The sequence below is a fragment of the Pavona decussata genome, unplaced genomic scaffold (assembly GCF_977016875.1).
Source record: "Pavona decussata unplaced genomic scaffold, jaPavDecu1.1 SCAFFOLD_38, whole genome shotgun sequence".
NCBI classification, from domain to species: Eukaryota; Metazoa; Cnidaria; class Anthozoa; order Scleractinia; family Agariciidae; genus Pavona; species Pavona decussata.
Genome location: NW_028145460.1, coordinates 5,302,557 through 5,327,694, shown reverse-complemented (window position 1 = coordinate 5,327,694; position 25,138 = coordinate 5,302,557). Strand labels below are relative to the sequence as shown.

The 25,138-nt window shown below is 39.4% G+C and overlaps 1 protein-coding gene across 5 annotated transcripts in view; it reads right to left on the bottom strand.

Annotated features, from left to right (window-relative positions):
• The window catches only part of LOC146483787 (dystrophin-like), an 86,912-nt gene that overhangs the window by 38,895 nt on the left and 22,879 nt on the right, over positions 1 to 25,138 (bottom strand). For 4 of the 5 annotated variants that reach the window (XM_085105927.1, XM_085105929.1, XM_085105926.1 and 1 more), the window contains exons 21-33: positions 24,186 to 24,434; positions 22,348 to 22,674; positions 21,508 to 21,828; positions 20,750 to 20,875; positions 19,423 to 19,605; positions 18,417 to 18,737; positions 15,436 to 15,609; positions 9,063 to 9,212; positions 5,586 to 5,903; positions 3,499 to 3,738; positions 2,989 to 3,136; positions 1,869 to 2,002; positions 619 to 891 (exon numbers count right to left, since the gene is read on the bottom strand). In XM_085105927.1, coding sequence (XP_084962053.1) covers positions 619 to 891; positions 1,869 to 2,002; positions 2,989 to 3,136; positions 3,499 to 3,738; positions 5,586 to 5,903; positions 9,063 to 9,212; positions 15,436 to 15,609; positions 18,417 to 18,737; positions 19,423 to 19,605; positions 20,750 to 20,875; positions 21,508 to 21,828; positions 22,348 to 22,674; positions 24,186 to 24,434 — 2,964 coding nt within the window. The remainder of the gene's footprint in view (positions 1 to 618; positions 892 to 1,868; positions 2,003 to 2,988; positions 3,137 to 3,498; positions 3,739 to 5,585; positions 5,904 to 9,062; positions 9,213 to 15,435; positions 15,610 to 18,416; positions 18,738 to 19,422; positions 19,606 to 20,749; positions 20,876 to 21,507; positions 21,829 to 22,347; positions 22,675 to 24,185; positions 24,435 to 25,138) is intronic. The other variant, XM_085105930.1, reaches the window with a different exon arrangement.

Here is a 25,138-nt window from a genome sequence, read left to right as displayed (position 1 = left end):
TTAATAAGCCAAGACAAAGCCAAGACATTAAAAAGTCAAGACAAAGGAAATCATGCACCGTGACGTGTTTGCATATCTGATGAAAAACTCCTCGTTTTGCAGCCTTAATTTCCCCTTCAAAATCAGTTTGTTTGAGAGGTTATATCAAACACTCGTCACAGCGTTTCATCACAGTATCAAAAACCTAAACGTTCGTCAAAAATACTCTTTTACGCGTCGTATTTTCAACTCTCTTCTCGGTGTTTGATATGTGATGAAACACTGTGTCTCGTGTTTGATATATTACTTGAATAACCGCGAGACCCAACTAACTCTTGCGTTTTAATTTTTTTTGACGGACGTCAACCATAAATACGTTGAAAAACAACGACAAAGTAACTCCCAATCAACCAATCACAGAGCACGGTGGTGACCTTAGGATACCGTCGAGCTAAAATCTTTTACTGAATTTCTTGGACCTCCGCTACGCTGACTGAGGGCAATGAAAAACGTAACCGTGTCTTGAATCTTAAACTTCAGCCGTTTTATTTCAAGTTTACATGAAAAAGAATCACTTCCAATGGCGAACAACAATCAAACAGAGCAGAGCCTGGGCGCAAGACTAGTTCCAGTCCTCACCTGCAAGGCCACCTCTTTGTCCTGCTCCATCTTCTTGAGCCAGGCGTCGATGTCGTCCAAGTTACTCCTAAACTGATACCAGTTGGGCACAATGCGAACTGCCTTTTTCTGCTTCTCTAGCTCGTCGCAGGCCTTCAACCAGCGACTCGACAGGTCCAACATGGATTGGTGGATACGATCTCCCCGTGCCCCCTCCCTGTTGGCAAGAGTTTTGCTCTCTTTCAGCAGGTGTTCCACGCGCGGCTGAAGATTGTCCACTTGAACCTCTGCAAACTGAATTAATGCGAAAAGTAGGTTCGCAAGACGTACTAATAGCAATAATGAGCGGGAAAGGAAGTGGTTTTCTCTTTTAGAAATCGTTTCAGCTCCAGTTTAGTCTTTGTGACTGCATGCAAAGGGAAAAACTAAATGCAAATTGAAGCAAGTTGGGTAAACAAACAAACAAACAAACAAGCTTGGAAACGTTTGGACAATTTGTGCGAATGTGATTCAGTGAAAACAAGTTTTAAATTTAAAATATATTTCATTTCAATCCTGTCCCGGCGTTCGACAAATTATCGACTTTTAACGCCGCAATGGCGAATGCCCGTTTAAAGTCGACACCGTGTAACAAAACGCGCAAGCCATTCATTTCTTTTTAAGCAACATCTGATGCGACAACACGTACGTTTTTAAGACAGCTTTAAACCTTGCATTCAAAAACTCATTATACTTCATAAACCCATTGACCTATTAAATGGTCGACAATACATCACGTGCAGTGACTTTATATCGATAAACCTCCTTATTAGTATGCGGTGTTTTATCAGCTGATAAAACACTCCTCATTAGTTTGCGGTGTTTTTTTCGTATGCTAATTTCCAACGTTCACAAAAGCATAATTGCTTATGAACTTCTATGCTTATGAACTCTATTGACACACGCTTTTCCAGGAATGTTTTTGAAGCCGTTCAAAAAACTCGCAGCACGTGTTTTATTGGGTCTAAAACCACTCGGCTGCACTCTGTGGTTTTTAACCCGATAAAACACTACTGCTCGTTTTATAAACATTACATTATCAAGTTGTCCCCAGAAAATTTTCGTCAGAAAATGTCACACGATACGCAAAAACATTGAATCGTAACGTGAAACAAGACAGCGTCATTTGTCGTGACCTGTAATCTATAATTTTTGTAGGCACTAGAGATTTTCTAAATCACGTGTTCCTGAAAGCTGTGACGAGCTTTTAGCAGATTATTCAGAAGTCGTACCTTGATTTTTTCGCTCACTTCCGTCTCGGTTGAAGTTTTCGGCGACTGGATTTCGTTTATTAGATCTTCGAGACTTTTCACGTCCAACAAAATCTGATCCAAACGCCTCTGGAAGTCTTCATCAACAAACTGGGCTGTTTAAAAAAAAAAAAAACACATTAGTCAGTCGATGCGCGGGATTTGATCAAGCACGTTCATTTTATCGACTTCTTCATCAAGAATCGGCCCCGCGTCAAGCCAAGCCAGCGAGATAAAGAGATCTTGAAACAAATATTTCAATTAAATACAAACGAAATAAAATATAATAAATAAAAAATAAATCACTTTAGTTAAACGTCGATGTATTTAGCGCAGGAAACTAACTGGGGACATTTTCCAGATCGAATTGGAATTTAGAAGTGTTGGTTTTTGAGAAGAGGGGAAAACCGGAGTACCCGGAGAAAAAACAACCTTTCGGAGCAAGGACGAGAACCAACAACAAACTCAACCAACATATGACGCCGACTCCAAGAATCGAACCCGGGCCACATTGGTGCGAGGCGAGTGTTCTCACCACTGCGCCATCCCTGCCCCCACCCCACCCCCCAAACAAAACAAAACAAAACAGCCGGTTTCACATACTATCGAGGCTCGGTTACGTCACTTCGAAATGGCCCGTTCTATGACGTTTGCCTGTATTGCTATTTATTTATTTCATTTTATTTTAATTGGCATATCTCGGACATACACGTTACAAATACGTTAAAAAAGGGAAAATAGGAAAGGGAAAAAAGTAGTCACAGCGGCGAGGAGGCATAAAGCAGCTTATTACACGGCATAAGTAATTATTAGGGACTTTCAGATTTGACGACGAGTACGAGATTGAGTACGAGTACGACTTTTCAAATCTAGTTTGCGCGGTTTAGATAACCGCTTGTCACACCAATCTTGTTTCTAGAGTCTCCTTATCTGCTGGTGAACAACGGGAAGGAGCGAGAGTTCTGAGGATGTGACTGATTTGAAATCGTACGCAATCTCGTACTCGTTCTCTGGTCTGAAGGTCTCGAATTCCCCGTTCTGCTGGCTGGTATTTTGGACTGTCACGGCATAAACAACTTCAACTCAGTGGTTTTAAGTTTACCTGAATCCGGAGCAGTGTTTGTCGTGTAGGTCCTGTGAGTGGTGATAGTTTCAACGATGGGAAGTCCAGTATCAGTCTCTGTTCTTTCTTCTCTCGTTAAATACTCTTCGATTAAACCTCCTGGTTTACACGACACTGTCTTACGCTCCTGAAAGAGGAACACTAAATCAGTCAAACCGAAGATAAATTACGCCCATTTCAATGTTAGGAACATGGCGAATGCAAATGCAATTGTAGACAAAGATATTGGCACGATCAATAGAATCAACTATATTTTCGCCCATTCCCCGTCTCAATGTTGGGTTGCAACCACATTTCCACTAAACGAGGTGCAAACTTGTTACAGGGGGGAGGGGGGCGGGGCGTTTAAAATCATAGTAAAAAAACACTAACTTTATAAGAACGCGGGAAAAGTCAGGCGATTAGTTTGATTTACGCCTACTTGGTTGGAGCGCGTTGTAAGTTAAAAAGTGACTTGACTCATTTTGGAGGAAAACACACTATACTGACCGTAACAATGATCTCCGTTTCCACTCGTCCTCCCATAGCCCTAGCTTCTTCAGCCTTTCTTTTCGCGTCCTCCAACTCTCCCTCTAATTCTCTGATGCGTGCAGACAGATCATCCCAGCGCCTGTCCAATAATCGCTTGTACGGCTCCATGATCTGACGACCATGCGACACAAACTCGCCGCTCTGCTTCCTGATTAGATTCAGTTGAGGCTCGCGGTTTCTGATGCTCTCTTGAATTTCCTGGAAACAGAAAAACGGAGCGTTTACTCAGTAACACGCCTCTGGCTTGCGTGACAATCCACAGAGAAAACGAAGTAGAGAGTCTTTTCCTTTTATCCTGTTCACTATTTAAAGCAAAAAGTTCAACAATTGAAAAGAAAAACCCGTTGATTTCATTTTCCAACATGTTGAAAGAAAGGGCCAAACCTACAGGGACGGGGGTACTACTGTAGTATTCAGAAGACTGTCGAAATGGCTTTAAATCAGCCCATTTTCACAGAATCATGATGATTGCAGCTAGGCAGTTTAAAAAAGGAATCAAACAATCGCAACTTTCAGCTGTTGATCGAAGAATGAGCAAGGATGAGTAAAGAACGAATGAATCGCCTCTCTTGTGCTCGAATAATACTTTGCTGAAGTTAACATTGTAACTAGTACAAGATGAGCTGTTACAGGATGGCAATTGAAGCCACTGTGAGTTGAGCTTTATTGAACAAAGTTCAACTTTATCGATCTTGCGCCAACAATCTTGGGAGCATGTGATTTTTCTCCAACCAACCCTTGCTGCCAACTACTGTTATTTCGCTACCTGCTTCCGCAAAACATGTTGAGAGGGCTACACTGCTAAGGAATCAAGATGTACCAGGCTCGAAAAGGGACGGAACGCTTTTTGCTTAAAACCGCGTGTGTTCAGTAACTAAAGCATTTTCGGGGGAAAATCAGGAACGGTATCTCGTTAGGGATGGTGCCTCCCTTTGCTACTGCGCATAAGTTCTGCACATCTTCGGACGCTGCCTGCTAATACAAAAGTATTTTGGGGCGATTTATGATTATGCGGGAAAAGCAGGTCTTAGAAAAGGCTATTGGAAATCGGGGGTAACCATGCTTTTGTTGTCCATAATATTCGCTTGAGATTTACAATACTATTTACAAGGCTAAAAAGTTAAAGCCAAACGTTTTCGACTAATCAAGTCATCCTTGTAAACAGTATTGTAAACCTTGCTTTTATTAAAGACAATTAAGCTTCAATTTGGGAAAAATGTTATTTTTATACATTTTAAAGATTTTGGAGTGATACTTGCTTAATTATCTCTGAAATTTGCGTGGTTTCCATACATTGTTATGTATTTTAAAGTTTTTAGAGTTATGGTTGTATAATTATCTCTGAAATATGCGTGGTTACCACAAATTCTTCGACCTGCGTTTTCCACAGTTTAAAATTTCTCTGTATTAGGAGACACCGACATTCAGGAGCCACATACAAAACACGAGGGCTCTGTACTGATCTTGGTACATACCGTAGCTCTTCTCAAAAAAACAGCAAAGAAACCACAAAACAAGCGGTTTAATTCCAATCCCCACCGGCTTCACACACCCACACACACAAACAACCCCCCGCCCTCTCCCTCGAAAGCTCTGAATGGACAAAACACGATGAATGCGTTTTAAAGGTTTTCCCAGTCGTACTAAAATAGGCTAGTATCATTTTGAGATATTGCACACAAGTGAATGAGAGGAATACATGAGCCAATATTTTTTTTAAGAAAATATTAAACCTCGATTATCTAATTAATTGGTAAGGGTTATAATGGCGCCAAAAGTGACCAAATGAATTGTAAAAAATATTAAAAAAAAACCAATTGATCTTATTCTTTGAGAAGATGTAAATCAAATCATTTCGAGTAGAAAAAAAACAACAACAACAACAACAGAGAAAGAAAGAAAGTTTCTGCTCATATTCTAAACTCCCTTGTAACTATTACGAATCAAGACGAAATCTGTTGTTTATAAACTCGTTAACCACGAGGAATGCACTCAATTTGAAGAATTCTTCGAGCGTTTAAGCCATAATCCCAATAAAAACTTACATCAATCTTGTTCTTAGCCACATCTGCTTCCTCGTCCTTCGGGCGTACTTTGTTCGTTTCCTTCTCCATGTCTTCAAGCCATTGATTCATCTGATCCACCGATTTCTCGAAATCGGCCAGCTTCGCCTTGTATTTCGGCAATGTCAACATCCTTTGTTCCGCCGCTGAGCTTAGATCCTCCCATGCGTTATTGATTCGAGTTAATCTGTCCTCAAGGTTTTCCAGTTGGCCTGTTTCAGACAAGTCTACCAACTCGCGACCCACTTGTGTGAGTTGCTGTACGTCGGACATTTTGCCTGTAACTTCTTGTACAAGTCCCTGCAAAGGATCAAAAAAAAAAAAAAGCATAAAAATATTACCCAGCTTTCGGATACAGCAATTAACGTTTCATGATCTATGTACAACGGTCTTACAATTCAGGACCGTGACAATGAATTTTTTATCTCTTTTTACCACTTTATGGAAACGGTAGTGCCTTGAATTTCTGGTGAGAGACATGATCCTTGCCGGTGTTCACGAAGGTTGGTAGCTCACGGAAGACGAGACGCCTATGAGACCGACATCCGATTTACACGAGATTTCATGAAGATGGCCAACAAAGGTAGACTGACAGCTTAGCGAGATTTTACGGTACAAATAAATGGGAAAAAACGTAGATTGACTACATCATTTTCCATCCAAAAGTCAATTCACGACCAAACAAGTTGCGATGCATTGACTATAGTACCGGATATCCTGTGCCCCAAATTAATTTAAATCGACTGTAATATTACCTTATAATATTCAGCATGTCTAGATGGACTTGTGTAGGTCAAAATAAAACCTTGAGGCATTTTTCCGCTCCCCCGAAATTTTCTTTCCTCGAATTTTCTTACACGTGTGTTACAGTTTTTAACGTAATCTATCCTGTCGTGACATTAAAGAGCTGAGTGGAATTATCAAGTATTTCTGTTATCTCTTGTAAACTTTGGTATATTGAATTTGTGTGTAGATTCATTCACCGGTGCGTTCGCGGCGCTGATATACAAAGAAACGAATTAATATCATCGAAGTAACATAGCCGTTGAAAAACAACCTTTCGTAGCTGCTTTACTAGCGTCTAGAGAAGATTCTTTCTCCAGAGTTTCATCGGTTGAAAGATGTCTTACTTGCTCCTGCTACATCGAGTTCGGATATTGCCGAAGATTCTCGACCACATGTCGATATCAACATTCAGGTCGATCTTTTAAACGACTCCAAGTTTCTGTTAACATTTGCATGAAAGTGGAATATTGCCGACGATTGCCGAGAACATATCGTTTTAAAGATTCAGGATTTTTTTCTGGCAACTCCTTATGATCGCTAAATAGACCTTTTTTAGATTCCTCGATGTTTTTCCATTCCATATCATTGGGAAATTGAATTTTTAAAAGTATATTTAAGATTGACGCGTTTTCTGATGTAAAGAAAAAACATCCAGGTGTGGTCAACAAGTCTTAACAAACCCTACCCCTGAATGAGGGCTGTCCCTAAATAAACTTGTGTAATTACTAATATGTAAATATGTGCAGTCCTAAAGGGTACAGTTTAGAGCCGTTTCGGCCGCTGGAGTTTAGCCATTTTTGTTCTGAATTTTGGGAGATTTCTTGGCTAAACTGGGGTATCAATTTATGCCGTTGACATTTTAGGTTGAAAAAGGGGAGAGATTTTGCCTGAACTTGAACTAGGACTTCTCAAACTCATTAATAATTCATCAAGAGAAAACAAAGGAAATCGCTACCGTGACCGTGGTTTGGATATTTGATCCTAATTACCATAAAATTTTGCAAACTTTAGCCTTGAATTTCTCCAAGAATTATTGATCATTTGAGAAGCCATATCAAACACTCGAAAGTGTGTTTCATCAGATATCCACACACCTCGAATCGTTTAAAAAAAACTCGGCTGCGCCTCGTTTTTTCAACCTACTTCTCAGTGTTTGGATATCTGATGAAACACTCTTCCTCGTGTTTGATATATTACATCAAACTCACTTGGAAGAGGGTTTGGGTTACAAGCCCCCCGCGGTGCAAACCCAAAACAAAATGACCCCTCTGGGTTTGATGAATCACCATGTTCAATATGATAACGGCCGACAATTCCAATAAAATACCAATGCAGCCGAGCCGAATGTTTGTTTTTTCACAAGGGGTTGATAAGGTAATTTGCCTCCGTAAAGAGATTCCAGTGCTGACGTTTCGAGCGTTAGCCCTTCGTCCCACTTATCAACTCTGGTGATAAAACCAAGCATTCGTTTCCACTCCCCACAGACGCAGCCCCACAGTTTCTTTAGAAACAAACCCCCTTATAACAGCGGAACCCATCCCGCTGAAGCAAGTACCATGATTAAGATTTATGCAGACTTCGAAATTTTCATTCAGGGACTTTTTAAGGCCTGTGGGAAACCTGGCTATAATCACTTTTTCTTGGCCCGAGAAAAATGCTTCTGCAATCATTTCCTAATTTGAAAACCCAAATGACCGACCAACCGGTTAATACAACAGTATTACCGTATTCGGGCCAGTCAGTGCACGCATCCCATTATCAAAATGCAGATTCTCCCCACTCTTCCCATATATTTCTTACTGTAGTGGTTGGGAGAATCTGTTTAAACATCAAGGAATCTTATCGTTGGGTGATCAATTCCTTCTTTCCTATCACCTGTATGTTTGAAGAGTTGATGATGGAAGGAGAAATTGGACGCTTGTCACTTAAAGGGTTATGGTGTTGCGGGCACCGCTTCCCGGTCAAACGAAGAGACAAAATAAGAAAATTCCCTTGAAAAGATAAAGTTTTACTTTTAGACAGCTGAAAGCTGATAACGTTTTGTGAGTCTGTGAGTTTACAAGTAAAAACAATTTACGATTTACTAAAAATACTTCAGGGACCATTAGGTGAATCGGTTTTTCCGGACGTCACGCAATCAATCTCCACCACGTACTTCACTTTAAAAAAGGGAAATTTTTATAAGTAAATCATAAAATGACTTCAGTAGTCAACTCCTAGACTCAGAAAGAAAACCTTATCATCTTTGAGCTCTTAAAGCAAAAACCTTTTTAGCGCACTTGCCTTATTTTCACGTTTCACCGCAGTTAAAGGGGGAGTGTCATGGTTTTTTTTGACCTCTTTTCTTAAAAATGGTGAAACGAGCTATAAAATAATTCTAGAAACAACGAGAGGAAAGAAATCAACTTAATTCTTGAAAGGAACATCTCGTGATCTGTTCTAGCGCATTTTGGAAACAAAAATGCGAGAACTTGAAAATAATTAGCCTAACATGTTTCAAGTTTCAATCCATTCCGACCTACTCTGTCTCTGACTAGAGGCACTAATCGAACAGTTTTGTTTCACTGGGGTGATAATTTATAACAAAACCAGACAATTACTTTCTTGTTTCTGTTAACAGACAAACGTTTTTGGGTTTTCAAATGACATCAAATTTTCGTGATACAAACTCACCTTGTTCCATCTAATCTCGGCATCCACGTCTTCAGGAAATCCCGCTTCCTCTCTCTTCCTCACTTCATTTGTCTTGTCGTCTAGCCAACTCTCCAGATTGCTCATATCGTTCTCAAGTCTCTCGGCTAACGGTAAAGCTTCGCGGAAGGCCTGAAAATGAAACGTTACAATGTTTTATTGCTACCGTTATGAACAGCGCGCTACGGTAAGTTCAGGTCTGTGTCAACGGATTGATTAATGAACAAAAACGCAGTGGTATGGTATATTACACATGATCTATAAAATCATTCCAAGTATTTCGCTTTCAATTTTGGAACTTTTTCCAGTGATACGATAGATCGGATGACAATTAAAATTCACCTTCAAAACCAGCGAAGATAATGAAGTTAAAAAGATAAAAGTTGTTGTTTATTTTCTTTTTGATTAAAGTACAAAGTCTGCAATTAAAAAATTTCGCGTGACAGAGTCGGGTTTGCGTGGGTTCGCCGTAAGGCTGTCACGCGATGACTGGAGAAAACGTTTACGCAGAAAGAAATTTCTTCTATAAAATGACAAGAAACAACACAAAGAAACGGATTCACTCCACCTTTTCGTTAGAATACTGAAGAAAGGTAAGTCAAGCAAAGAATTTGGCAGCAAAATTTACCAATTCTCCAACTGATTGTTTTCAACTAGTTACAACTGAGAATTCGATGGAACCTTTGCAATGCAAGTAACACGAAGAATACTGATGTCAAGAGGTTCAAGTAGATCCAAATTAAGCGTCGTTATAAAAAAAAAAAAAAGAAAGAAAGATAGAAAGAAGGAAAAAAAAAAGAAACTCCATACCTTTTGGGCTTGTTAAAACAGGATCCAGTTATTAAAAAAATTGACATGACTTATCAGTTTGTCATTTGCCAGCCTAAAAATCTATAGCTACATGAATTTAATACGGCGAAAAAAATCTATTTACTGTATCATGTTCTTCCAGATTTTCCCATCTCGTTTACATTCAGAAAGAATTTTATATAAAAAAAAATACATCTACTACGTAAAAAATCAAGTTAGAACTTTTTGTAATCATTTCAATCTCATCGTGACCTTGGTTTCAAATCGATAATTTTAGAAATTACAAAGTGGGTTTTGCCAGCAAATCTCCATGAGTAATTGTTGTGATTTTTCTCAAAAAATATCCGAAGAAAGAAAAGACAAGCATTGAGGACCAATGGCATCAGTAGATCTAATGAGTAACTCGTGAGGGAAAACAAGAGTTGAGACGTCAACATGACTTAAAAACAAACAGTGCATGAACGAAAATAAAAATATACAGCATCCACAAAAATTACAGCAAGGGATTTCTTTTGCAGTCATCTCTGCGTGCAATGTTTTCAGAAATGAAAATTAAATAGCAAAGGAAACTATGGGCTAAATTTGGCGGCAACCGAAACTTTGTAAACACCTCTACACGGCGCTTTACTTTAATTCTACTGCCAAAAATATTGATCATTTCGACGACAAAATGGAACCATTTCCAAACGTTGTTTAATTCCCTGAGTAATAATCCTACGAGCTTGAAAATATATATTAAAGTTTAAAGATTTACCGTGAATTCAAGTCCTGTTAAAGTTTGCCATGCAGGTTACACTTCCAATCAGGTAAAAATCGTATTCTTGGAAAAGCATTTCCTTGTCGCCAGCGAGACTCGTTGAACTGGTTTCGAAATCTTGTGGAAAAATCGAAGCGATAATTTTGACGACAACGAAAACACTGCAACAACGCTATGGAATAATTAATCCAGAGGGAATCATGACAGATGTCAATTCTTATCTTCCAAAAAGATCTGGGAGGGCCGGAGCGAGAATCCAATGAGGAAATGATATTCAGATCTGGTTATGACTTAATAATGGCTCCCTCGGTGTGAAAAAGCCAGCTTAAGCCCGGTCAATAATGACCGCATCGATTTGTTTATTTGGAAAATTAATTTATACCGCGATCGCAAAAATAGTTTGTTGTGTTTTCATAAACCAATGGAATTATTTTATTTTCATAATCCGGTGAATCCAAACATTGAAGTAAAGAATTGTTTAATTAAACAGGTAAGAAATCTTCAGCGTTACAGAAACAATCAACTTGACAAGTTTTACAAGGATGACTATGGGTGCATCCTAGTTACTTGATAACTAAGTTGCAAAAATAAGAATTGTAAAAGCTTGTTCCTTCAGTCATAAACGGTTAACAAGTACAGTCGACTACATTTGGAATTAGACAAGCAAGAAGTGCAAAGGTGAATCTTGAGCGCTGCTAACAACATTCGACTTGACAACTAACTTGCAAGCGTAAGAATTGTTAAAAGTTCCTTCGTCCACGAAACGATTAATAATTGACTTACACTTATCCTTCCTTTTTCTATTTACCCTCACATTTCCGGCCTAGATTGATCATATCAGTTTCCTTGGTCGCTTTCTCGTCCATAGACAAATTTCGAGACGTGTTTGTTTTTCTGATTCAGTGAATAAAATCCTAGGGTGTGATCATTCAAATGAAAGCTCTGAGCAGTAGTTTTCTGAAATTGTTTGCTTTTCAACTTGTTTTACAACATGAAATTTAGTTATCTTCTGAATTTTGATATTTTCCTCTCTTGGAAGAGGAAAGGACTTCAAGTTCGCGCACGGGACAGCAGAGATTTGTAAACCATGATTTATCAGTGTGTGTGCGATACAAAAACAAATCGAAATTCGCTGTTGTCTTTCGCGAAACCTTAAAATTAATAACTACGCGCATTTTCAAAACACGCAAAAACCGCAAACAATGACATAATTCGACAAAACACTTTCGAGCAATGCAATTGCGAGGAATTTATAGTTATTTTTTGGTTTTAGTTTACCTTTTTTTCTTTGATAAAATAGTGTTTTTCTTAAGATCACACACATGGCACCTCAGCCGGAAATCCCCAAAAGCCTTTTGAAAAATATCAATGGGAAACGGAGATTTCAATGCATTTTCAAAACGACTAAACTAGAAATAATTAAAGGAAAGGAAAACTGGGCATACTACGAAATGTTCAAGGCGTGCAGGAAACGAGCTCAGCACAATATAAACCGACAAATCTACGACGCTAATCTTCTTCTCTAAGCAGGACTAAATCATCGGGACGATCTATTTCGGGCGAATCTTGTTTAAAACCTTCAAATGACCTTCAACAGGAAATAACACCATTGTTCAGCAAGGAAATCCAACTACCAAACAGACACAATTCTTACACAAATCGCTGGCTGCAGACTCAGCCACTGTTCGATAGAATGTAAGTTTCAAGTTTTTTAGCTCGCAACGGTTTTGTATAATTTTGACTATTTGTCATCATACGAACTCTTCGCATTCCTTCTGCAGTTTTCTATCGATTCTAAATGTTGGCTGAAGTTTGAAACTGAAAAAAAAAAATTTTAAATGGACAAAAAAAAAAGCTTGCTACAGAACCTTAAAATAAAAACCCACCTTTCTGCACAATATTTTACACTGAAGTCGAAAGAAAACACACAATAAACGACGGCTCGTTTCAAATGTAAATCGCTCCAATACGGTTTCAACGCCTTCCAAACACAGCAAGGAATTCGAGCGATAAAACTCTGGTTAGATGAGAGGTCCTGTTGCAATCAAGCCACGCAAAACTACGAGAAGAGCGGTCAGAAAGCGCCGAGAAGGAAAGAGCAACAGATTATTGAACTCTGTGTAATAAATAAAGTTTTTGTGTGCTACTTCAATGGCTATTTTTAGTAATTTAATACATAGTTAGTTTCCAAAAGAGCTTATTTCAACTATGCCCACTACGAAAAGGATTTGTTATTATTATTTTTACTTGGGGATTAAGACCGCTTTGAAATGATTACTTATGTCAACTGCGGGGATCAAGTATTTAGTAGCATCAACAGTGAGTTAACAAAAAAAACAGAAAAGAAAGAAAGAGAGAAAAGAAGAAAAACAACAACAAAAGAAACAAACACTTCACACTAGACTAGACTGGTCTGGGGTGCAAAGTTAAACTCCATGCGGAGTTGGGCATCCACGATGGACTTCCTTTGCTCCCCTAAGGAGTGCAAATGGCCTACGAAGAAAGAGAAGAACTGGGCTCGAACTGAGCCATGATCACGTGATAGCAGCGGGATGCTCTTAAACAACTGAGTTCTCAAGTAAACTCAAAGTTGGTCATTTTGAAGTTCGTGTACTGAAACTGAACACATTGAATGATAGCCAACGTTTGTTGTAGATAATCAGGCTTGAACGCGATTCGAACCCATGACCTCTGCGATGCCGGTTCAGTGCTAAAACCAACTGAGCTATCAAGCTAACTGGGAGCTCGTCATTAATTTTGTGGGTTTGTTGTATGCAACTGCCGATGCCGAATGAGTGATTGTGAATAATCAAATACGTGACACGAGGATGGAAGATTTATGAGAGAAAGATCCTCGCAGCTTTGAGGCATCGGAAATGAAACAAAAACGTGATGACTTGAACCTTACAACGTACAGTATAGGCGATAGCTTGTAGGCCTTAATCGTGGAGGATATTGTAACTCAGAAATTGTACAGACAACAACCTCAATCGGATTGGATCTAATCTCCACGTCATAACTGACAGTTCTCCTTTATAACGGTAATTTGAAATTTTGATGCAGGTCAATCCATTGACACTTATGGAAAGAGGAATTTAAAATTAGTACAATGGCTTAGTTTGAAAGTCCTATCTTTTAAAATAGCGAAGATATAGTCGGAGAATTTTGAGTATGGTAACGGGCAATGTCTGCCCGTCTCCATACAAACGTTTATAAAATTTCCTAAATTTAAGTAACTGTATCTTCCTTATTTTAAAAGATAAGACTCTCATAGTACGCCATTTTACGAATTTTAAGGTGTTCTTTCCAGCTGCGTCAATGGCTTTTCCTACCTTAGCCTGCATCAAAATTTCAAATTACCGTGATTAAGTCTATACTCTTCCATCGTGGCGTGGGGCTACAATCACAGTACTTCAAAGGTCAGGAATGAAACGTCTGAAATATTGGAACAACAGCGTTACGCCAAAGAAATACCACACAGCCAGCGGACAAGAATGAGTCGGATTGAATTAGCGGTAATGCTGGAAAGGCAATGACCTCCCTGAAGAACAAGCTCGATATTATTTTCATACGTCAGATCAGCCAAACTGAACTTAAAGAAATCGTACTAAAGTGCTTTTGATTGAATGGCATAACGCTTTAGGATTCCGCTGGGAGATTTTTTCCCCTCCTACTGCCAAATCTTGAGTAGTGTAATGCGGTTTTAACTTTAACTTTTAAAGTCCGTGAATGAAATCTTTAAGTGTGGTCTTTCGAAAAGCAGTTTCCTGTGGTGTTGCTTATTATTTTTGGTCATGTTGTGAGTGTGGCTATTCAAATAAAAGCTATTGTGCACTACTTTCCTGTGGTGCTGATATTTGAGTCTGTAAATGCAATCGTTAAGTCTGACCACTCAAAAGAAGCTATTGAGCTGTACTTTGCTGTGATACTGATCAAAATGCTGCACAAGATGATTTAACCTTTCAAGTCTGTGGATGAAATCTCAAAGTGTGACCATTCAAATAAAAGCCATTGAGCGGAACCGACTTTCCTGTGGTGCTGTTTACCGTGCTGTAGAAGATGATTCTAAGTTTTGAGTCTGTGGATCTAATCATTCAAATGAAAGTAATTGAGTAGTGATTTGAGCCTGTGGACGAAATCATGAAGCGAAACCATTCAAATAAAAGTACTGAGCAGTTCTTTCCTGTGGCGCTGTTTACTATGCCGTACAAGATGGCTCTGACTTTTGAGTCTGTGGATGAAATCATCAAGTGTGACCATTCGTACATTCCTGTGGTTTTGTTTATTATGCTGTACTAGGTGGTTCTAATTTTCAAGCTTGTACGTGAAATTCTAAAGTGTGACATTTAAATGAAAGCTAGTGAGCAGTACTTCCTTATAGTGCTGTTTATTACTGTTTGTTAGGTTATTCTTATCAAGCTTAGCTGTCTGGCCATTGGATTTTTGTATGCTTTCAATAACCGTATCATATTTCTTCGAGATACAAACCTTAAAACCTTATTACGCCGTACAGGCTGATGGTTCTAGCTTTTGAGTCTGTGGGTGAAATCCTAAAGTGTGACCATTCAAATGAAAACTACTGAGCAGTACTTTCCTGTGGTGCTGTTTATTATGCTGTACAAGGTGGTTCTAACTTTTGACTCTGGATGAAATCCTAAAGTGTGACCATTCAAATAAAAGCTTTTGAGCAGAACATTCATGTGCGATGTTCGTTTTTCAATTGTTTAATGTTATAAAACTTGTTAAATTTGACAATCTAACGCGGTGAAGGGAAAAATAGCCACAAACCTCCTCCTTGGTTCGTAGTTTCTTCTCCAGCTCTCTGTGTTCATGAACCACTTCCTCCACACGTTTCTCGACCCCAGTCCTCTTCTCCTCGGGCACTCTCTCGATGATCTGGTAACCAAGCTTCCGGACTTGCTCCAAGTCTTGTTTGATGGTGGACAGCTCATCTTTGTACGACTAGAGCAAAAAGAAAGTAGCGTTGAAGGTTGATATAGCTAAAATGTTTGGGAAAAATATGATAAAACTGTAATCTAACAACACGCGCTTTATATGGTTGCCGGCATAACAGTTGATTGTCTTATGTACACGTAAAAACGAAGGCATAAACGAACCACGTGGATGGAGACTAGTTTCGGTGGCTCATACAGGCGACCGTTTAATAAGAGAAGTGAAATTTTTATAGACATTTTACGGTAAGAACATGAGTTAATCGCTTTGAAGACTATCCCAAGTGAAAACGTTTTGAACCAGACGATTATTGAATTTAATGTTCTCGCCCGCTCAAAGTACATGATAGCACATTTAAAAAAAAATACTCTTACGTTTAAGGGAAGAACCCCGACTTAAAGTTGATATTATTAGTTTGAAGACTTAATTAGGAGCCAGGACTGAAACTCAAGCGAATAACTACTATGGTAAATTAGATATATTTCCCAATATTTTTTTGCCGAATTTTTTTCAAGCAAAAAAGTGCTATGGTGAATTAGAGATCTCTTTGCCGAGCTACATGCCATGTTCCCAGAATTTCCGTTGTTGTTGGATTACAAACACTGCAGCTTAGAACTCTAACCGCTATGCAATTACCATGTTAAAAACACTTTGGAACCAAACCATAAATCAAAGGCGATTTTTGAAAACAGCAATTCTCTTACTTAGCGATGAGCTAACGTTTGTGCAAGATAATTAACAGTAGAGGAACTACATGGAGGAAAGAATTCAAAAGTAGAGAGTACATAAAGGAAAGATTTACCTCAGCAACCGATCGCAATTTATCCCGAAAGTTTGAAAACATTATCCAGCAAAAGAAAGCGAGATACCAATCTCGATAGAAATCTGCGAACTCTATTTTTCGGTGAACGTAGATTCCTCAAAACAATCGCCATATGAGGTTTCTTGAAATAGATTGTTGCATTATCCGGCGAATTTGTTCCTAAATACTTAAAACTCTTTATTGAAATTCTGGGGATTGAAGGAGGGGTCAATTACACTGGGATAATAAAATTTTCCAATGAAGCTGTTCGCATTTTATTGCGGTTTGGCGCCTTAGACAAAAGGGATAGAGTTTACGAACGCAGTCGAATGAAGATCTTACGGTGGAAAAACAACTGGACAAAACAATTCTAAACAATAATGCCTTGTTTATAAACTAAAGCAAAAACATTATAAGCAAGTTCTTTTCCGGACAAGACCAGGATATGTTACTATTCAGGGTTATGACAAAAGACCCACAATTTATCTCTAAATCTTGGTGGTGAGTTTTTGGGGATTCAATAAGTTTCACAACCAACATGAAACTAAATAATGAATCCTCCGGCCCATTGATTTAACGTTTTATCTGACACAATGAAAACAATTATTATCCTTCTAACAGATGCAAAATCTCAGCTTCAAACTCTCGAATGACAGTGAGAAAGCAAACTTAACTGCGACATTCAAAATTTTTTCAGGATTTCAAGTTTTTTTTCTCGCAACTGCTCAGTTAACTTGCGTATAAAACTGCGATGATCATTCACTTATTCCATACGCTGTTTTAAAATTCGTAATGCTACTCTATACATTTCCTGTTGAAAAACTGAAATACAATGTAAAAACTGATAAAAAAAAGTTATTACATCTTCAAGTTCATAATCTTTCCAAAAATTCCTCACTAAAAACTCTGATATGAAATTTCGATCTTAACTGGTTCTGGTTCTGATAGAAGAGAATAAATTTAAATGATAATGCGTTTTACAGAGTCGTAAGATAAATGCCTGAGATTATGAAAGAAAAAATAATCCGCGGTTACAGTGTCTTACCGCACGACAAAGATTAGTCGAAAAACGCTTTAAATTATAAATGATTGAAAATCAAAATGAGAAAACACGGTTTATTGTAGAGGCGGCATTGCGAGATTAACCGCAAATAAAAATATATTGCCGCAATAAAATTTGCTGAAGTACGTCAAATGTGGCGTCCAAAATTCAACGAGAAAGCCGCTATGTACCTATTACAAAGAGAATTGAAAAAAGAAAGCTTTTAGCGAACATGGTTGTATTATTTTAAAATCGTTCTGCACTGCACACCTGTAACACTACACTACAAATTTAATCCACTATCAAAGCAACTTATAAAAAAATTTCCGAACGCATGCCAAAATATTGATTTTATGCCACCAATTTTCCGCTAAAATAACTGAAATATCTTGGGGCCCTTTTTGTGAGGAAAGGCCCTCTGAAATCTCCGAAGCCGACGGGGGCCTAATTATCGAAACATCTTGGGCTCCTGTACTTGAAGAAAGTCCCTCTAAAATGTCCGAAGGGCGCCTAATTATCGAAATATCTTAGGTCCCTTTCCGTGAAAAAAGGCCCTCTAAAATGTCTGAAGGGCGCATAATTATCGATTTATCTTAGGTCCCTTTCCGTGAAAAAAGGTCCCTCTAAAATATCCGAAGGGGGCCTAAAAATCGAAACATTTTGGGTTTTTTCCGTTAAAAAAGGCCCTTTAAAATATCAGAAGGGGGCCTAATTATCGAAACATCTTTGAATCCTTTCCATGAAAAAAGGCTCTATAAAATCGCCGAAGGGCCTAATTATCGATACATCTTAGGTCTCTTTCCTTGAAAAAACGCCCCCCAAAATCTCCGAAGGGGGGCTTATTGTCCCTCACAAACCAATGTTTAGAATAAGCACCGGAAAAAAGATAATGATAAATATCGCCTGATCGTGACAGCTCATTCTGCATCATGAACTTGTTTCAAACCACAGCTAGTTAAGCCAAATACATACCGCACATTTATCCAACAGATTCTTGATATTCTTCGGTTCTGAAGCCTCTAATTTCAGTTTCTTAACACCGCGATGGACTTTGTCCAAGTCTGTTAACGTCTGTCCGTGAAGAGTGTCAAATTCGACTTCTAGTTTCTTGCCCGGCTGTTCTTTGAGCTCTACAAACTTGGTGTGAATTGTCACCCATTTGGTTCGTAGTTGCTCGAGTTCTTTCTTCATCTTGAGGTAGGCGGAACCCTTTGGAGTTTCACTCAGTTCGTGGCAAGTGGATTCTACTGAGTTCATCAGCGACTCATTCATGGAAAATTCTTCTTCTAGAGCCTATTAGAAGGGACATTAACAAAAAACGGCGTATCAACAACTTCGTTGTAGGTGTACATTTAGCAGCAAATGCCAAGGTAATTCTTCAATCTGGTTATTAATAACAAAGGCGTTTTCTTTTCTCAGTCAGTGAAACAGGTAAACTCGAAAAGCAAGCAAAAAAAATCCGAGTTCTCCTAACAGGGGTCGAACCTATAACCTGCCGATAGGTTCGTCTCTCGTTGAGAAAACTCTGACTTTTCCCCCGAGTATGCCTGTGTCACTGATTGTTCAAATGCAAGTACATCTTTCTCAAAGAACAAGGCTTAAAAATACTGTTCCATTGTCAATGTAGGTGACCAGGATTAGCACTGCTATCTTGCTAGTGTTGGGGCTTTGCTTCTTTACTTTTCTTCTTCAACTGCGAAGTTTCTGGGGTTTTTTTGTTTTTCATTTTCTATCCCGGCGAAAGACAAACGTAATCAAGGCGCGAACTTTCAAGACAGTGGAGGAAACGTTTTTGCGTGAATTCTGAGTTTCTATTGTTTTTCTGCGACGTTGCCTCGTTTTCTCAACAAGAAAGTGAAAAAGAAATCATGGGCTAGGAAGACGTCCCTCGTTCGCTCTATCTGTCTGTGTACCTGTCTGTCTCACTGAGTCTATCTGTTTGTCCGTCTGTCTACCTGTTTGCATATTATTGGTGTACCTTAATTTCTCTTTCATCTATCTCCTCGTGCTTGCTCAGTTTAGAGGTGATGACCACTTCAATCTTCACCACCCACATTCGAATCGTTTCCAAGTCTTTCTTCAGCTGTAGTCGCCGCTGAATTTCTCCTTCAAGAACCTGCCGCGTTTTATCAACCTTCCCACGAACGTCAGCCAAACGTTCCTGTGAATCAACGATCAAAGACGTTTATAACGAATAGCATACAAACCTTATTTATTTCAAGACGGTAAAACCGTCAGTAAATATGCAATGACTATAGTATTACAAGGTTGCCGCGTGGATACCTGGTTGACCATTGTTATAATAGCAACCATTCAAATAGCAACTATTCGTCTGGGTCTACCGTAACTTCATTGCAGAACACGTTTGCTACACAAACCCTCCTCGTAGGTACATAGGACAGCGACACATTTCTTCCACACTTCTTTCCAAGACCTTATGCCTCACCCCACGTCATTTTTATTCCACTCGAGTCCTCGATGATGGCCAATGATGGTATGCATTCTCCATATTTGCTGCCCGTTTGATTCATTTTTGCAAAGAAAATACATCTACAGTAAAACCCCGCATTAAGACCACCTCGTTAATACGACCACCTGTTATTACCACAACTGATTTGTGCCCCGAACGAATTGAAAGTCCAGTCATTTGCTTAGTTTTACAACCTCGTTAATCCAACTACCCCGTTATTACGACCACACTCTCAGGGCTCGAAGGTGGTCGTATTAACGGGGTTCCGAGAGGTCCCATAAGTATGTTTTTTTAAATATATATGACAGATTTTTTTATTTGCTTGATCGAATCTCCATGTTGTTCTCGTATGAAAATCGAAAAAAAAATTCCCCATCAATTTTTCTTCCCCTCGTTTGAGGCAGACAAATATGTGTAATTTCACTTCCGGTTGGGTACAAAACCGCGCAAGACGGGAGACTGGGGATAGTGGACCTGTGACGTCAATACCAAACTCGTACCCAGAGTCCTCAGGCTTTTTGGTCAGCGGGTAGGCGCCAAGAGAGACTCTAGAGAATTCGAGAAAATTTAAATTTTTCGATTGGCTGTTCCGTAACAGTTTGCATTGTTTTACCGCAAAAATCCTGCGGTATAAATTTCCAGATCCCCAGAGTCTTCCCGGCGACCAACCAATGGCCAAAGAGCCAGAGAATCTGGGTACGAGATCGCGTCAATACAACGCCACTTTCGCGGGTTTCTCTATTCCACAGTGTTTTTCTTTATATAAAGAAAGAAAACATGGTGCTGCGGTGAAACTTTTATATCGCCCATGGAATAGAACTTTAACAACAATCACCTCATACAAATCCATCTGTTTCCTGACAATGGTCACCGCGATTCTCTTGCTTGTGAGCTGCCTGGCGAGATCTGGGACCGAGCCTGTACCGCTCTCTTTGATGGTCGCCGCGTGACGGTTTAGGTTCTAAGGATTCAAAAGCTTTGCGTTACAATCATAAACTTGCGTGACGGAACCATGTTAAGCGCATACGTCACGATTCCAAGGGAGAGTCAAAAACCCTTTCTCTCCGCACAACGTGGTTTTAAATTTCGAGATTGGATTAAATGCTATAACAGTAAACTTTTGAACATGCGTGCTGTGGTATTGTTTATTATGTCGTCCAAGGAAGTAATAACTTTTGGTTGTCTACGTGAATCCTAAAGTATGAAATTCGTGTCATTCAAATTTAAACCATTGAACTAACTGCACTTTCCTGTGGTACTATAATTACGTTGCAAAAGTTGGCGTGCGGCGTGAAAACCTAAAGTGTGACCATTCAAATGCAAGCTATTGAAGGTGAACAGTACTTTCCTATGGTGAAGTTTATTATGCTTTCGAAAGGTTGTTCTATTATACGAAGTCTACGACATGTACTAAGATAACAAATTGCTACGTAAAACCAACCATTGGTTCATTTGTTCATCTCAGAGTTCACGTGTTATTGAACGGCGCAGTAAATGACAGCTGAGGAATCAATGACTAAACATTTGATAGACAACTGAAAATTCATCACCCTCTCCCCTTTCCAACTTAGACCCTCTACAAACTGTCCATACCCTCAAAGCATCCTCCAGTTCAGATTCACTTCCTTCAAGCACATGATAGCTCTTCTCCACCACTCGATCCAGCTCTCCCATCAGCTTGTAATCGCGCTCAATCAACACGTTAAACTGCTCCAGCTCCAACTGCGTCTGCTTAAACTCGTGTTGCCGCTGTGCAATCTTGGTTTTGAGCCTGTTCCAATCCGCGTTCATCTTTTTCAAATTCTCCTGCAGGACTGCTGGACTCCCCTGCTTTGTGTTTTCGATCATTTGATTGGCTGTTGTGTTGATTCGCACCACGACCGGGGCCCGTTTTGAGATATCCTGTTGGAGCTCCTACAGAAAAAGAGTCCTCAAAAGTTGAGCTCGAGAAATTAAGAAAAAGTCTACCGTTATTGAAGTAAATTTCCAGATCTCAATCGGACGCACCAGCACCAACCACGGTACCAAGCGCCCACACAACTCCAAAGCAGTCACTTTAAAGACTGTCACGTCACGGCATATGTCACAAAATCTCAGCATACCATACAGTGCTAAAATGTCACATCATATTAACGCATCACACAATTTTCCCTTCGGGACAACGTTGGTCGACAAAGCAGAACTGTTTTAATAGTCGCTAGTCTTTACGCCGGGTAATGACTTCAGAATGTCAAACAGGGAAATTGTTACACAACATTTCAATAACCCTTGCGCCTTCAGCTCCTTACGTTTGTTCACAAAGTATTACTGTATTTTCAAGTACTTTTTTTATAGAAAACGTCATTATATGGAGTATGCGACGTCATGTCAGCATGTCAGCAAGTCACGTCATACGGACATGTCACGCCATGCGAACAAGTCACGCAACTTTACCTTGTAATGATCCACCCTTTCTTGGGTGATTTCTCCATTCGTAATGTCGCCCTCGTCATCAGCAATAGACCGCTCCACCTGCATGATCCAATGGCCTATCTCCTTCATGTCGTGAGTCAACTTTTGGTATTTCTCAAGTGACGCCACCAAGTTATCCTTTACTCGGAGCGCCACGCGGACGAGCTCGTCCCAGCGACTGTTCAAGTCTTCCAGTTCCTTTCTCAGTTTGTCCGCGAACGCTGGTGTGGCTTTGCTGATCATATAAGCACCGGTTTCGTTCAACGAGTCCAGTTTGCGTTGCAGCTTGGTGACATCTCCTTGTAACGCCTGAGAACATTGTTAAAAAAGTATAGCAGAGAGCTAGACTATAGAAAATGGAGCAAAACGGAGGATTGGCGCTGGCGCAAGAATTTTTCTGCTCGAAGCAGATGCTTTCAAAAACGGAAATTTACTGTCAACGTGTGAATGGCAAAAAACTTTCGAACTAGTTTTGTCCTCCTTTTACAACTAACGATAAAAAATCATCGAAAACAGAGCCTTTCGAGAACTATGACTCAAAATAACAAAATGGCGTTTTCGTTGATCAACCTTTTAATCGCTAATATCAAAGAACAAATTCTCCTATCTTGTCCCCATACTTTTTTTTATAAAGGTACTGGGAGAAGATATCAATATTCACCTTGGGTGACCATATTCTTTATTCTCCTGATCTCAGGGGTTAAATAAGCATTGATATTACCAGGAGAAATTTAGGCTTAAGGGGTTAAGTCTGGACAATAAAATCAAATACAATGTTTACGTATGAACACAAAACACGTTTGGAAACAACTTTGTAAACACACCCGTTTCCAACTAATTATGAAGGAAAATATGTATGAGTGAACCTAGACGTGGCTGGACTAAAATTAATTGTTTTTTGTCGGAAACGAACGATGGAACAATGTGCAAGTACAAAGTATGAAGCCGGGGCGCCGTTAATGGTAGCAATGATAAAGCTGTTAATTGGCGGTTGAATTAACGTATTACGAGTTATTTGCGCTGTAAATTTCTGCATGCTAAACATTTGCGTTATGAGGAGAATTCTGCTGGATGGGAGCAATGTTATATGTTGAGCAAATGAGTAAATATGAAAATAAAATTAGCATTACATGTATGACAGTTGTTACAGAGATGAGGAAACAAACAGCTTAACGTGACGCCTCTACGTTCCATCGCGAAATTACATCAGCGCGCAAGTCATGCCTTTGGCTACCAAGATGCGGGCTGTGGAATTTCTCTAAAATTATTTTAGAACAAACCGAGCAAATGCTGATGTGAGAACTGAATGATATTTCAGTGGCGTGGAATTGTACTGACATCCAGACAGCCCCAATGAAACAAGAATGGGAGTTGTTGGTAGTTGATTGTCTGATTGAAATTTTGCGCTGTAATAATATTCGAGTCTGCTCGAATTCTCATTACTGCCTATTAAGGTTGAAGCTTTGGACACTATCTCAGTACTCTCTGATCGACTCCGATATATTCTCTGGTCCAACTATTGTTTTTGTGTGAGCTTGGCTAAAGAGATGATTCACCAAATGCAAACTTTCTTTCAAATATCACGTATAACTTTAAGCTTACGTCATGCGAAAATTGCACAAAACTTCGATGTTTTCAAACTGTTCAAGACTTTGATTTACATGACACAAATTATGCGTAAAGAACGGCGAAAACAAGTATAATGATGCTACATTTTTAGTTATACGCAAATGTTTTCTCGCGTAAAACGGCTAAGATGTGATTTCGCGGGGAAGACGAAAGTGGCGCCACGAAAACACCATCCGCTTCCCACGTGTTACCTGACTGGTCGACAACGTATGCATATTGTGAGAAATTAGATGTTGATAACTCTTAGGAACGGTAGTCCTGTGAGGCATCAGGTAGGCGAACCAACTGACCTCGCTCTGGTCTAACTGAGCTTCCAGCGTCTCTTGGTCTCCGGCCGCTGGCTCTTGATCTTTGAGGAAGTCGTTGGCTTCTGTCATCCATTTAAACAAGCCTCGAATCTCCTCAGTAAACTGGCGAGTCTGATTGACAGCCTTTCCAACCTGACGATAATGAACGGCAGTCAAGCATTAACTTCTTACAATATGATGAAGATTACCGAAGTGCGTATGCGGAGGATTGCCGAATCTCGGCAAAATTCCGTCAAGCTTCGGGTAACCTCCATTCTTCTCGGTTAACTGACGAATCAACGTTGACAGGATACTTCTCACAATTTCCTGGAGATTACTGAATACACCCTTCTCCAAAATGGCGGCAACAGATTTGAATGAGTTAAAATTGAACTGAATGAAAACACTGGAAAGCACTGGACAGAGCACCTTTACTTTAGTAACCTTGCAAAGTTTCAACAAATTAGGGGTTATATCAGCTTACGATGAAATTTGACAAATTTACAGACGTTTGTATGACTGGGGTATACGTCTTACCCCCAGTCATACGAACATCTGTAAATTTTTCATTTTTCAACTTACATTTCCTAAGCTGATATTACACCTGTTATGCTGAAACTTTGCAGGGTTATTAAAGTAAAAATGCTCCTTCTAGTGCTGGTATACGTTTTTAATTTGAACTTATTTGAATTTTCGGCCGCCATTATCAAAACTTCTTCAAGCTCAAAACAAACCTCCAATCTCCTCGGTTACCTGGCAAATCAACATCCACAAAGATGTCAGAATTTCCTCAAGAATACTTATTGCAACGAAAGTCAGTGAACTTCACCAAATAACCTTCGAACAACTCTCGGATC